Source organism: Nesoenas mayeri (genome assembly GCF_963082525.1).
Source record: "Nesoenas mayeri genome assembly, chromosome: 19".
NCBI lineage: Eukaryota > Metazoa > Chordata > Aves > Columbiformes > Columbidae > Nesoenas > Nesoenas mayeri.
The window spans coordinates 196,425-210,463 of record NC_137568.1 but is presented as its reverse complement, the minus strand read 5'-3'; the positions used below and the strand labels follow the sequence as shown (position 1 = coordinate 210,463).

The window sequence follows — 14,039 nt, the reverse complement described above, 5'->3', positions numbered from 1 at the left end:
AGAGCAGCTCGGGAAGAACAAGCGCTGCTGCTCCCTGGCAGGGCTGCCATGCGAGAGCTCTTTTCCCTCCTACCCATATACACAGGAACTGTCCCTGCAGCTCCAAAAAGCCCTTGCAGAAAGGATATAGTGAAAAACAAGTCACTAAAGAGCCTTTTATTCTGTTTAGAGAGAAGGAGAGCACTGCTGCTCATTTAAGCAGCCAACAGTTATAAAAGAAAAGCCTGCAGTGAATTAGAAAGGGGTTGACAAGATTATCACAATAAGAAAACAACCAACACCACCACAAAATCCAGTTGACAGGCTGGGCTTGTAATTAGCTACATTAAAATTCCTGTATAGAAGAAGATGGCCAGTTTATTGCTTCAGAAACCAGAGGGATATGAGTTTGCACAGGGCATCCTTGAGCTCCTGGTTCCTCATGCTGTAGATGAGGGGGTTCACTGCTGGAGGCACCACTGAGTACAGAACAGACAGCACCAGGTCCAGGGATGGGGAGGAGATGGAGGGGGGCTTCAGATCAGCAAACATGGCAGTGCTGAGGAACAGGGAGACCACGGCCAGGTGAGGGAGGCAGGTGGAAAAGGCTTTGTGCCGTCCCTGCTCAGAGGTGACCTTCAACACAGCCCTGAAGATCTGCACATAAGACACCACGATGAACACAAAACACCCAAATGCTAAACAGACATTGACCACAGTAAGCCCAAGATCCCTGAGGTAGGAATGTGAGCAGGAGAGCTTGAGGATCTGGGGGATTTCACAGAAGAACTGGCCCAGGGCATTGCCCTTGCACAGGGGCACTGAAAATGTATTGGCCGTGTGCAGCAGAGCATGGAGAAACCCAGTGGCCCAGGCAGCTGCTGCCATGTGGACACAAGCTCTGCTGCCCAGGAGGGTCCCATAGTGCAGGGGTTTGCAGATGGCAACGTAGCGGTCGTACGACATTATGGTGAGAAGATAAAATTCTGCTGAAGCTAAAAAGACAAACAGAAAGAGTTGCGTAGCACACCCTGCATAGGAAATGACCCTGGTATCCCACAGAGAGTTGGCCATGGATTTGGGGACAGTGGTGGAGATGCAGCCCAGGCCGAGGAGGGCGAGCTTGAGCAGGAGGAAGTACATGGGGGTGTGCAGGTGCTGGTCCCAGGCTATGGTGGTGATGATGAGGCCGTTGCCCAGGAGGGCAGCCAGGTAGATGCCCAGGAAGAGCCAGAAGTGCAAGAGCTGCAGCTCCCGTGTGTCTGTGAACGGCAGGAGGAGGAACTGGGTGATGGAGCTGCTGTTGGACATTGGCTGCCTGTGGGCATGAGGACCTGTGCAAGGAGGAAAGACAGTTACATGTTAGGGGTGACCTCTCTGAGCAAAATAAACATGCTATTTCTCATGGAAAACCCTCTCCCTGATGGAGGGATGTTTCTGCTCAATCTCTCTTTCTACTAAGTCTGAGTAACAGTTCATCACAGTTTAAAATGCAGCTTGGGCAACTAGATACCATGAACACACCTCTGGGTCAAAACCCCCTGTGTTGGTGTCAGAACAAAAACTGACCCACACTCCCACCCCAACCCCAGAGAGCAAGAACACCAGGGACAGGTGGAGAAACAGGGAAGAACACTGTAGTGCTACCAGAAAATAAAGCAAGGGCAGAAAGGCAGACGGGCATGCTGAGGAACCTTCTCCTTACCCAGCTGTGCTGCTGCCACTCACATAATGACACTGGAGAGCAATTACTTTTAGCACCTTTTTTGTGTACCACGTTGCAGGAACCCTTCACCTGGAGGTCCAGCTGCTGAGGGGGAGACTCGTGACCTGGATCCCATGGCTTTGGGGCAGAGGGTCTGCTGGGGAGGAGAGGAGACCAGGGGTTGCACTGGGAAATGTGTCTGCACCGCGGGTGATGGCAGGGGGGTCCTGTGTCCCGTCTCAAGCATTTCAGGTTGTAGCTTCCTCTCCCTGCCCACGTCTGTGTTGCCTGCAGCTGTGTCTCTGTCCCTGGTCTGCTCCCTGTCAGTGTCACAGACTCCATCCCACCCGCTGTGTGCTCAGCTCTGTCCTGCTCACACCTCCTGGCACTGTCTAGGGGCAGCTCTGTGTGTGCAAGGGCTCAGGAGCAGCTCAGACACGTCCTAACAAGAACTGGGACCTCAGTGTCTTCTCCAAAGAGAGAAATAAATCCCCATCTCCCACCGCACACCCAGCAAACCAAGAGTGGAAAACTGAAAGCACAGACTCCTTCCCTTGCGGCTGTTCCTGTGTTGATGTCCTTGTTCAGATGGACCCTGTGCCATGTCTGTGGGGGGATCTGGAGCTCTGAGCAGCCCTGACCCACACAGCCCCCTTCAACCCCACAAGCTCCCTGCCTGCCCTGCCGGGAGTCGCTCCTTCCTCCCACAGCTGCTGCCATGGGATCTCCCGGGCAGGCTGAGTGCTGACCCTGGCAGGCGGCAGAGTCCCTGCCCGGCACAGCCCTGGGGTGCAGGGACCCTGCTCTGCAGGACAGCCCTGGGCACCCCTGGGTGCTCACCCGGCTTCACAGCTGTTCAACATGGCCTGACAAGAGCCTCGTCCTTACAGGTCCCACAAGCTGTGCCTGTGCCAGTTTCAGGAGATGCCTCCAGGAGCTACAGCTGCACTGCCCTGCACCAGAGACTTACCATGGCAAGGGCTGCAAAGGTTTCTCCTCCAGTGAGCTCTCAGTCATCCTCCAGTCCTGACCACCTTTAATCTCTCTCTGCCTTGCTCGTCTGCTGAGATCCCCAGGCAGAGCCCTCAGCCCTGCTGCGTGTGCAGAGGAGCTGCTCCTGGGCAGAGCTGTCTCTCTGCAGCGCTGCCACTGCCATGAGCTCCCTGTGTCCCAGGAGCCCAGCCCAGCTCAGCAGCACAGGAGCAGCCCATGATGTCACTTTCTCTGTCCCCTCTGGGCTCCTCCACGTGTCCCTGGGGCTCCACTGGAACATTCTTTGAAACAACCTCAATTAATCAGTGATGTTGATTCTCTCTCCTCTGAAGAGATACTTCTTTCCAGCATTGTATTTTTCATTTAAAAAAATAAATTGGTATGACAATCATCATTCTTGTCCCATCATTAGACAGGACACCAAGAATGTTACAGCAAAGGATCTAATTTCTCTAACCTAGGGGAGGAATATCTTCAGTTGAATGACTTTACGCATTTTATGCTGGTTTTACACTCCCAAGTCTAGAGAGACATTCATCAGTCTCTGGCCATGTCATGTCTGTGCTCTGCAGCAAAGCCTTTGCACACATGGGCTCTTGGACACTTGGTACCAGGCTTCTTGTGGCAGGTCAGAGCTGGGCTGGTGCCACAGCTGGGGTGGCTCAGCCCAGATGTGAGGCCATGTCCTCAGCCAGGGACCTGACTGAGGAGCTGGAGCTGTCAGTGCTGCAGACAGAGCTGTGACACGGATGGAATGAACTGCCAGGCAGGGTGGCAGGAGTGAGTTCATCTGGTCTCAAGGACAGCAGCCTCCAAGCACAGCAACAGCCCAGATCAGAACTCAGTCTAGACCTGGAAGGCAATTCAAGGGCCCATAGTGAGCTGTTACTAATGCAGGAACACTTAAAGGACAAAGACACTTTGTAGCTACTAATGAATTTAATAAGAGAAAGAGGTGAGAATTCCTGTGTCCTCTTGTTCTCCTTCTTCACCAGCAATGTGTCCCAGGCCTCTGTGACTTGAGATGGGAATGTGGAGAACAACCAGCAGTGCGTGGGGATCAAGTCAGGGGTCACCGGAACTAACACAATCCCCTCCAGTCTATGGGACAGCAGGGGCAGCATCCCAGGAGCTGGGACAGCAGGACCATGTCACAGTGAGGCCACTCTCCACCATCTTGGAAAGCTCATGGAGACTGGGGGACTCCCTGACCACTGGCAGCTCTCACACAGTGTGTGCACTTTTCAAATTGGCCCATGGGTGAGCAGAGGAACTAAGGGCTGTGCCCCAGAGCATGTCCACTGGGACCCCATTTCTGGGTGTCTGGAAGAGACGGTGACGGGGTTTGCCCAAGGCAGGTTGTGCCTGTCCATCCTCTTTGCTTTCTGTGAGGAAAGGACAGGGTTCTGGACGTGGGGAGAACATTGATGGTCTGTTACCTGGAAGTCAGCAAGGCATTCAGCATCATCCCCCACAACATTCTTGTGCCCAAGGCAATAAATTCTGGTCTGTGTCAGTGTGGAAGTAGATGGGTAAAAACAATCTGGATGGTTGGGCTTGGAAAGGTGCTCTTGAAAGGGAGAAACTTTCCAGTCATGAGGACAGTCCAGCACTGGAAGCTGTTTCCCAGGAGTGCGCACTCACTCTGTCCCAGAAAGTGACCAAGATGTGTTTGGATAAAGCCCTGAGCAATCTGGTCTGACCCTGCTGTGAGCAGGAGGTTGGTCAAGACACCTCCTGAGCTCCCTTTGAGCCTGAATGACGCTGTCCTTCCTTCCTCTTCATGTTTTCAAATTAGGGAGAACTCTCAGGATATTCAAGACCACAGAAGTAATTCCCATGAAGTGTAGGGCTGCTTTGCAAGTGCCCCGAACAGTCCTGATCACATATTTTCCATCTTTTTTCTTTTGCCCTGAGCCAAGATCTTATTTTTTGCTGTCCTAATGCCCTTCTAGAAAGAACAGCCTGTGTTGTTAACCCTTTCAGAGCAGGTTGTTCAAGAGGTGTCAGCATCCATGTGCAGAGTCTGCACATCAGCCAGACACAAATCCATCATTATAGAAATGGAGACGAGGCTCTTGACCAGCTCCTTGCACCCAGATATCAGCGTGACATGTCTGCTGAGATGCCAGGGAACACCTAAAATCTACATGAAGGGTATGTGAGTCCTGGTTGGGTATCCTGGCTTGTCTCCTGACCCATGTGGTGCCTCAGGCTGTGAAGAGAATCAAAACCAGCCATTGGACTGGGGTAGTTCCATTTTACACGTGTCACACAGGGCAGATGAAGGAGCTCAGAACTCCAGACTCTGCTGCACTGTTGGGACTGCAGAGACTGGAAATGCAGATGACAGTGTGTGTCAGTGCACACACATACAGATTCTGGCTTCCTTTGTGCCTTTGCACTGACCTGGGATCTGTTCCTTGGCCTACTTTGTCTCAAAAAGAAACAGTTCTCCTATGCAAACTCCACATCACACCACATAAGAATTAACTAAAAGGTAGAAAAATAATGAAAGAAGCACAATTTGGGGGTAATTCTGTCCAAGAGGTGTACTCTTTAAATGATTAAAACAAAGAAGAAGCGAGAAAAAAAGCATTGTTCTAAGAAATTCTTTCAAGACACAACTGCTGAGGTGTAGTAGGTGTTTTGAAAAGCAAGAATTATTGAAAGGACTGAAATTAAAGAGCTTTAGTGTATCATCATCATCAGTGAGAATGAGTTCCCTGTTACTGTTACTAGTGACAGCACCACTGTTCACAAACATCCTTCAGAGCATCTCCATTTTTCCTGGGCTCCAAAGCTCATCCTGCTCAGAGTTTGACAGGATTGCTGCAAACCCCTGTGACCCAAATCTCTACAACTGTTTCTGCTCAACAGCCTTTTACCCTAGGAAGGGGAAAACTGCCAATGCAAGAACCAAACCAGTGCCCAACCTGCCTGGAGAGCCAGGACAGTTGTGCCACACAACAGTCGCCTCTGAGGGAAGCTGGAGGTGATGGAACTGAAGTGGTTTCAACCCAAATCATAGAATCAGAGAATCATTTAGGCTGGAAAAGACCCTTAAGAACGCGGAGTCAAACCATAAGTCAAACATTGCCAAGTCCACCACTAAACCATGTCCCAAAGCGCCTCGTCTCCATGTCTTTTAAACACCTCTAGCAATGGAAGCTCCAATCCTGAGCTGGCAGGACACCACTGGCTGCAGTTGGACATAAGATACTGGTCATGGCTGTGAGTTCAGCCCTTGCTGGCAGAATGTCTCACACCCTCACTGAGGAGGGCAGGGGGCTGGGAGATGGGAGCACGTTTCAGTTTCCAGATCCCAGCACAGAGCCCAAACCATCCTGCCCTTGGACTCTGGATCCCATTTCCTGAGATGTAAAGCTGGTGGGGCTTCTGAGGATAATCATGTTAAAGGCATGAATAATACTTCAGGTGTTTGTGTAATTCATTTAGGAATGTCAGTTTTATATGCTTATGTTTACATATCTGTAAAATAGTACTCTTCATCTGTGGTTGCCCCTCTGGCAATGACAATTAAATAGCTATTTGCACTATAAGGCTCCATACCCCATCCACAAGCACACATCTAAGTGGTTCAGATGGCGGGTGGTCTGGCAAACATCACCCTTTGTGTCCCCAGGTGATGGACACTGCTCATGTGCCTCTGCAGAGAGTGGCAGGAGTTGGATCCCCTTCTCAGGACAGACTCCTTCCAGGAGAGACACAGACACAGGGGGAACTCATCGGGGCTTTACGGCATTTCACTGGGCATCAGTTTTGACATATTGGGTGCTGTCCTGTGACTACCCTTTCTGCATAAATGATCATACAAACACAACCATTTAGTGAGACATGGTCATAAAGGGCTGTTACGGACAAGAAATGTAACCATGAACTCTGGAGAGAGCGAGGAAGTTCATAATAAGCACCAGGAAGAACCAAGAAGCTCGAGGCCTCTTCTGAAGAGCGGGAGGCCTGAGCAGCCGTGATTGGCCATTGTAGGTGTGGGAGAGGGTCAGGGCATGTCAGGGAGAAGCAATGAGATGGCTGATGGCTTCAGTGAACCCTTCCAGCCATGTCTGAGCCCAGAAATGGAAAGCAGTCGATGTCTGCAGGTGGAGGAGGAACAGGAGGAAGATTTTCCTGGGAATACGGAAGGAAGAAAGGCCTCTCTTGGGCTAATCATGTATGGCAGTGACATTTCCATCCCGTGGGCATGGCTGTGCCTGGGAGATGGGGAACGGCTGCTGCTGGGGTGGCTGTGCTCAGTCATGGCCCACGAGCTGACCCTGCTCTGCTCCTCTTTTACACTGCCCACACTGGGATGGTCCTCAGGAATCATCCATGAGCCTGGTAGATGGGGTGATGGGGTACAGATACAAACACAGGATTAAAGCAAGTGTGGGACACCGACACTGGGGTGACTGGTGACCATTGCCAGGTGTATGAAAGAAGCTGGATGAGTTGAGAGGAACTCACAGGCATTTCCAACTCCACAGAAAACCAGAGCCTGGCAGTTAAAGCAACAACACTTGACATAAACACCATCCCCAAAACACAAAACACTCTCACTGACCACAGGAAAAGCCTTGAAAAACATTGGAGAAAAATCTACCAGGTCCCAGGGGTCAGGGCTCAGCCATTCTGGTGATGAACAAGCATCAAGGGCTGACATGGCATCAGAGCCACCTCCACATGGCCCTCACCACCTGGAACCAGTCTCTCCAAGTCTTCCCTTCACCAGCCTCCAGGGACAGGGACCTGCACTGGTTGTTTCCTTCACAGCTGTGTCAGTGATGGCCCTTCGTGGGGTCCCAAACACCCTCAGAAACTTGGGGTTTGCTTCTGCCTTTCACTTCATTAGAGGTTTGTTCATTCTCTCAGTATCTGCAGTTCAGGATCATGGCACCAGAGGGCTCATTAACATCGAAAATGCTCTTATAAGCCAAGGCTCTGTGCAGCATTTTCCTAGAGGCTTGGAGTCTGGTGTGGATGATTCGAGAGATTTCAGGAATAGCCAAACAGAGAGCATTTCCATAATAAAGAGCAATAGACCTAAATATCTTCTATTTCCTTGCCCCTGTCCCTCCTCCACATTTCCAGAAGAGGTGGTATCAGCAATCTCCAATTATGATTGATCTGGAGTATTTCCTCATGTGGACAAAACAATATGTCAGAAAAGTGGGTACCTGACACACCACTTGAGACAGGAGACAGGCCAGGACAGCTCAAGAGGAGTCATACTCCTCTGGACCAAGAGGTGGGTGTTCCTGGCAATCTCAGGTGCCACAGCACAGCGATACTTGTGTTCAGGAGCTGGTCAAGTGACCCATCTCCTGTTCTGTAACGGTGTCTGCGTTTGCTCAGGTCACCCCTGACTTGAGCCCCATCCACTGCTGGGTGTTCTCCAGACTCCTGCCTTCAGGAACAAAGTCCCAGGAGACCTTGCCTGTGAAGATGGAGGCAAAGAAGCCATGAAGAACCTCAGTCCCGTCTGATTCTACTCTTATGAAGTTCAGCAGCAGGCCCACGTTCACCCTGTCTATTCTCTTAGTGCAAGTGAAGCTCTGTCAGCTTATCTTGCTGCCCTTCCGGTGCAGGTATCAAGTCCAGGGCAGCTTTGTCATCATCCCCACATCCATGAACAAGGTTTCTAAATTCCTCCTTTGCAGCTTCCCCTGCTCCCACCTCCAGTGAATGTCAGAACAATTACAGTTTCCCATGGGAACCTGCTCATTGAGTGGTGATTTCCTCAGGTTCCTGACAGAAGATCTTTACCAGTACTTCTTCATGATGCAGCAGATTGTTACACCCAACACACTGTCACCCTGTACTGGGTTTACATGGCAAAGTCTGAGGGTGATTGTGGGTGTGCTGCAGTTGTCACCTCTGAGAGCACAACAGGAGTTTCACTGACATCAGACAGAGGGGATTTCAACTGGCTCCAGGATGGACCCACTCCTTGCCCAATCTGAGCCACTCAGTGATGCTGGCAGCACCTCTGGGATATTGTATTTGAGAAAGGGTACAAAACGCTGCACAACAGCAGGTGGGAGAGAGGAGGGAGGAAATGGGAGAGAAAAGCTCTGCAGACACCAAGGTCATATCCCATAGGACCCAAGCAGGTCCCTCAGCAGGCCAAATCCTGCTCTCCTGAAATCCTGCTCTTGGCCTTGTTCTCATCTCCCAGGAGCCTCAGCTCCACTTTCCCATCCCTGACTGTTCCATCCTGACCAACTCTTTCTGGTTTGTAAGTGTGAAGTCCCACAGGGCACCTCACCCCACTGACTCCTCAGTCACCCGTGTCAGGAAGATGTTGTCAATGAGTTCCAAACCGTCCTGGATGTCCGGTTCCTTGCAGATATTGGGATATCTCAGGTCTGCCATGAGGACATGTCCTGGAAACATGAGGCTTCTTTCATTTGTCTGAAGGAGGCCTCATCTCATTCCTCTTCCTCACCAGTGAGTCTGTAGCTGATCTCCAGTCACCACAACACTGCCCATGTTGTTCTGACCTCTCATGCTGACTCCTCAACGTTCAGCTGACATTGTCTGTCCCCAGGCAGAGCTCCACACATTCCTGCTGCTCTACCACATGAAGGGAAGCTATCCCTTTGACTCCAGACCTCTGGCGTTCTGAGTATCAGACACCCAAGACCCCACTTTTTCCCCAGGAGATGATATTTATAGTGTCCTGTAACGCCTCATGCTGTTATGTTGGGAGAGACACCCTCATCAGGATAACCCATCTGCGTGCAAACTTTAATAGCTGAGCAAATGGAGCTTCAGTCAAGGGAGAGTCCAGACCTTGTGAATATCTGTTGTTTGCCCATCAGAAATCTCTGAATTTTGACAAGATGAAATGAGGAGTTCTCAGTGACCCTGAGGAGAAGGGCCTGGGCACCACAAGGTCCCCACAGCAGCCCGTGGTGCACGCTCACCATGAACAAGGCAGCTGCACACGGGGCTGCATGAGGAGGAGCTTGGGGACCCAGACACCTGCAGTTCTCACCCCATTCGGCTCAGCACTGGTGTGATCCACACACACAGGTGTGTGCCAGTGGGCACAGGTGTGTGACAGTGTGGGCTGAAGGCTTGGCCATTGTCCTTCATCAGACAAACCAAGGGCTTTCTCAGCATCAAGCTGCTGCACTTTGCCTTTGCCTGAAGCAATCACTGCCTCCAATTATCTGCTCTAACGAGTCCCTGGGGAGGCTTTGTCAATAACAGCCCTCAGTGGGGCCCATTAATGCTTCAAGGTACTTTGGAGTTTGTTCTGGCTTAAACTTCTTGAGCAGATTCTTCAGTCTGTGCTTGGTATCTAAGGTTCATGGACTCAGCACCAAATACACCACGGGGCTCATTAAAACACAGAAAGCCCTTAACGAGGAGTGTTTCTTTCCGTAATTTTCTTCAGATCTTCCAGGCTTATAGAACTAACTGGTGAGGTTTCAATGGGACACTTGCTGATGAAGGTTTCAAAGAAGACTTAATGAAGGAGGGTTTTTCTTTCCAGCTTGTTTTATGTCATTTTCCAGTGTATGGAAGAAGTGACAGCAGCATTCTACACTGGACATTGATCCCGAGGGTCTCCTGAAGACATCTGGACAGGCAGGAGAACAGTCCCTTGAGGCTGGACACTGTATGGACAACCTGGCTCCTCACCCCCACCCCTAGTCTGCCGGTTCCCTCATTGGCCCCCAGAGATTGCATCACTTTTCCTCCATCAGACTTCTCCACTAAGCTCTGCAGGAGATGCTGCAGCTCCTGTGCACCAGCTCCACCTGCTCTCCTGTGCAAACACTGCACAGTTCAATAAACAGCAAAACACTTTCCTCAGCTGTGTGTGTAAGTGGATCTGATGAGGTCCAGCATCCACCAGGGACACCCACACAAGAACTGGTTTAGACAGAGAGATAGGAGAGGATAGAAATAAACACATTGAACGTGTTGACTGCCATGTCAATTAGAGCTCTGAAGGACGGGGCAAGTTTGTAACTCCCTGAAGCTCAAAGCAGAAACCAGACAGTTGAGAGGCCACTGAGTGACCAAAGAGCAAGTGGAGGAGAAACCTGAAAGCACTGGGAAGGGCAAACGTCCAGACAGTGCTGGAAAGTTGTCCTTGGACAGGGACATTTAATCAGGAGAGGTGGGAACTCCTGAATGACGAGGGAGATGAAATACTAGAGTGTTGCTAATAGAAGTACAGGGGAAGACCAATATTTCTTCTCCTACCCTTAGTACATCAGTCATCACTTGTCTCGCCATAAACAGCCAGTGCCATTTTAGGGGCCCAGTGTACCTGAGGTGCTGGCCTGAGATTGGCATCTCTCACACAGGACCTGGGGAGACCAGAGCACCGTGCAGTGCAGGTGGAGCCTGGGCAGGGGTTCCCGGGGCATCTACACTGGCACCAGGTGTTTGTGTCCCTGGAGCTGAAAACATTTGTGTCCTGAATCCATCCCCAGTTCTGGAAAACTCTTTCCTTTGCAAAGAAAAGACATCACACCAAAGAAACAAAAAAAAGTATGTTGACACTTTCCTCTGCTTTGGATCTTTGTCTTCAGTTCCTCTTATTTTAATTGTCATTGACATCAACTGACATCTGATGGGCCTGCAGGCATGAAGTCAAGATCATGTTGTGTCTTGCACAGCGCCCCATGCCCTCTGAACCTGCCCTGCCCAGGACTCCTCACACATTGCCCAGAGCGAGTCACACTGAGGTGTTGGCTGGTTCCCTGGCTGGAATGTTGGTTTAGATGGTCACCTACAGCACAGGTGGGTCCTGCCCCATCATCGCCTGCTCTGCTCCAGTCTGAAACAGAGCCCAACATCACAATGGGATCATGAGAGAACTGAGGTTGAAGGGACCTCAGGAATCTGCAGTCCAACCCATCACCAACTGGGTCACACCAAGGTGTTCAAGCCTTGATTCAATCAGAGCTTTAGCAGGACTAGAGACGTGATCATCCCTTTGTACTGGGCACTGGTGAGGCTGCACCTTGAATCCTGGGGTCAGTTTTAGGCCCCTCATGGCAAGGAAGACATTGAGGTGCTGGAGAGAGTTCAGAGGAGGGTGACAAGGCTGGTGAAGGGTCTGGAGCACCAGTCTTACGAGGAGCAGTTGAGGGAGCTGGGGCTGTTTAGCCTGGAGAACAGGAGGCTGAGGGGAGACCTTATTACTCTCTACAGCTGCCTGAAAGGAGGTTTTATCACGGAGGGTGTTGGTTCTCCCAAGTAGCAAGTGATAGGACAAGAGGAAATGGCCTCAAGTTGCACACGGGGAGGTTTAGATTGGATGTGAGGAAGAAATTCTTCAGGGAAAGGGTTTTGAAGCAATGGAGCAGACTGCCCAGTGAGGTTGTGGAGTCCCCATCACTGAAGGTGTTTAAAACACAGATAGATGGGGCTCTTAGGGACATGGTTTAGTGCCAGATTTGGGTTATTGTTGGACTTGATGATCTTAAGGGTCTCTTCCAGCCACAATTATTCTATGATTCCATGATATGTCATTTTTGCTATTTTCTTTCTCAGAGGACCATGCAGCCTCCCTGAGAGCCAGGACTTTTCTGAGGTGTTTGGGAGACGTCTCACGGTCACACCAGCCAGTTCCACCAGTCCCTGTCTGTCCCTTCCCAGACCAAACCTCTTCTCCATATCCCAACCTTCCAGGCAAGTTTCTGGGACACAGAAAATGCTGTCCAGGTCCTCTGGGCCTGTTCAGAGAGAGCAGCTTGCCAACATGTTGATGGGCTCTCTGTGGACCTCAAAGCTTTCCTGACCGTTTTTCCCAGGGATGTGGAGAAGGAGTAGAAAAAAGGCTTCGTCAAACTGTCTCGGGATGGCTGTTCTGGGCATCCCACGGTCCAGGATGAGGGTGCTGGAGAAACCAGTGGCACAGGTGAGGTGAGAGGTCCAGGTGGAGAAGGCCTTGTGCCTGTCTACACTGGGGTAGAGCAGTGATGCATTCATGGGACGCCCATGTGAACAGGAAGGGGACAAATGGCTCTAAAATGCCTTCCAGCCAGTTCTTTACCCATCGCACATACACCATTCAGGCCACGAGCTGCAGCTTCTCCAGGAGATGCTGTGGGACACGGTGTCAAAGGCTTCACTGCAGTCTAAGGACACAACACCCACAGCCCATGTGGTGGATTCACTCCCCACGACAGACTTTCCCTCATCTGCTCAGCGGTCACCTTGTCACAGAAGGAGATCAGGCTGGTCAAGCAGGACCTGCCTTTCATCAAGCCATGCTGATTGGGCCCCATTGCTCATCTCATATGTGTGACCTCACAGTCCTTTGCCAGCCGTGTTCCTGCTGTTGGCCAATCCCCTGCAGTGGCAGAAGTGACCTCACAGTCCCCTCCACAGCCATTGGTGACTATGAGTTCCTGAGACACAAGTGACCACATGGCATAGTACCCACCATCACTCTCCTGTTCAGTGTCCAGCACCTCTGGGGGAAGAACCTTTTCCTCATGTCCAACTTAAACCTCCCCTGACACATCTTCCTGCCGTTATCTTGGGCTCCTTCACTAGTCACCAGAAAGAAGAGATCAGTGCCTCCAGAGACAGAACTGACCTCACTGTCTCCTTTACACATACATGCTTCTTACTGGATTATGAGATACTGGGACACAACTGATGTCCTAACACTCCATACCCATCCATAAAACTCCTATGACACACTATCTGACCAGATGAATGTATGCTTGTTTTATCAAAGTTATCAAATATATTTCCTACTAATTATTTGATTGGGGAAACATCCCAGTGCTGAATCCAGGCAGATTTCTCTGGTATGTAACATCCAACGTGAAGTGACCTGTAGGCACTGTCTGCCCCACAGGCCTTCATGGAACCTCAAGGAATGGCTGTTTGGTTTCACCTGGGCTCATCTCACCTCGGGTTCCTCTCACCTCACATACATGATGTGCATGCTCACAGCTCATCTGTTCAATGAAAACCTCCTGTTGCCACTCCCAAGGGATGGGAGGTACCTCAGCCCTAAGGTGTGTCCCCCTGCTCTGCACTCATCTGAGATGTCCCACGTCATGTGGAATGGACACAGGGATCTCAGTGCAAGGAAGCACATCCAGGGCTGCATTCACGTGTTTTCCCGTGGGATGTTCCTCCCAACATGAAGTGATCTCGAGACACTACCTGTCCAACGAGCCCTTATGGAACCCCCTGGAATAACCGGATGGTATTTGTGCTCACTCAGGTTCATGTCACCTCACATACATGATGTGCATTCTTGCATCTCATCTATACAATACAAACCTGCACTGCTGAACTACTCATTTGGTGTCCATCCATACAGGGAAGAACAACATCTGTGGTTGAGGGGCCA

General features: G+C 50.8%; 1 protein-coding gene across 1 annotated transcript; it reads right to left on the bottom strand.

Annotated features, from left to right (window-relative positions):
* Positions 1-357: 357 nt before the first annotated feature.
* LOC308047893 (olfactory receptor 14J1-like) lies at positions 358-1,290 on the bottom strand (the record flags this gene model as incomplete). The annotated part of the gene is made up of 1 exon (XM_080356703.1): positions 358-1,290. One exon carries the CDS (start codon positions 1,288-1,290, stop codon positions 358-360), a length of 933 nt encoding a protein of 310 aa, XP_080212829.1.
* Between the last annotated feature and the right edge of the window lie 12,749 nt (positions 1,291-14,039).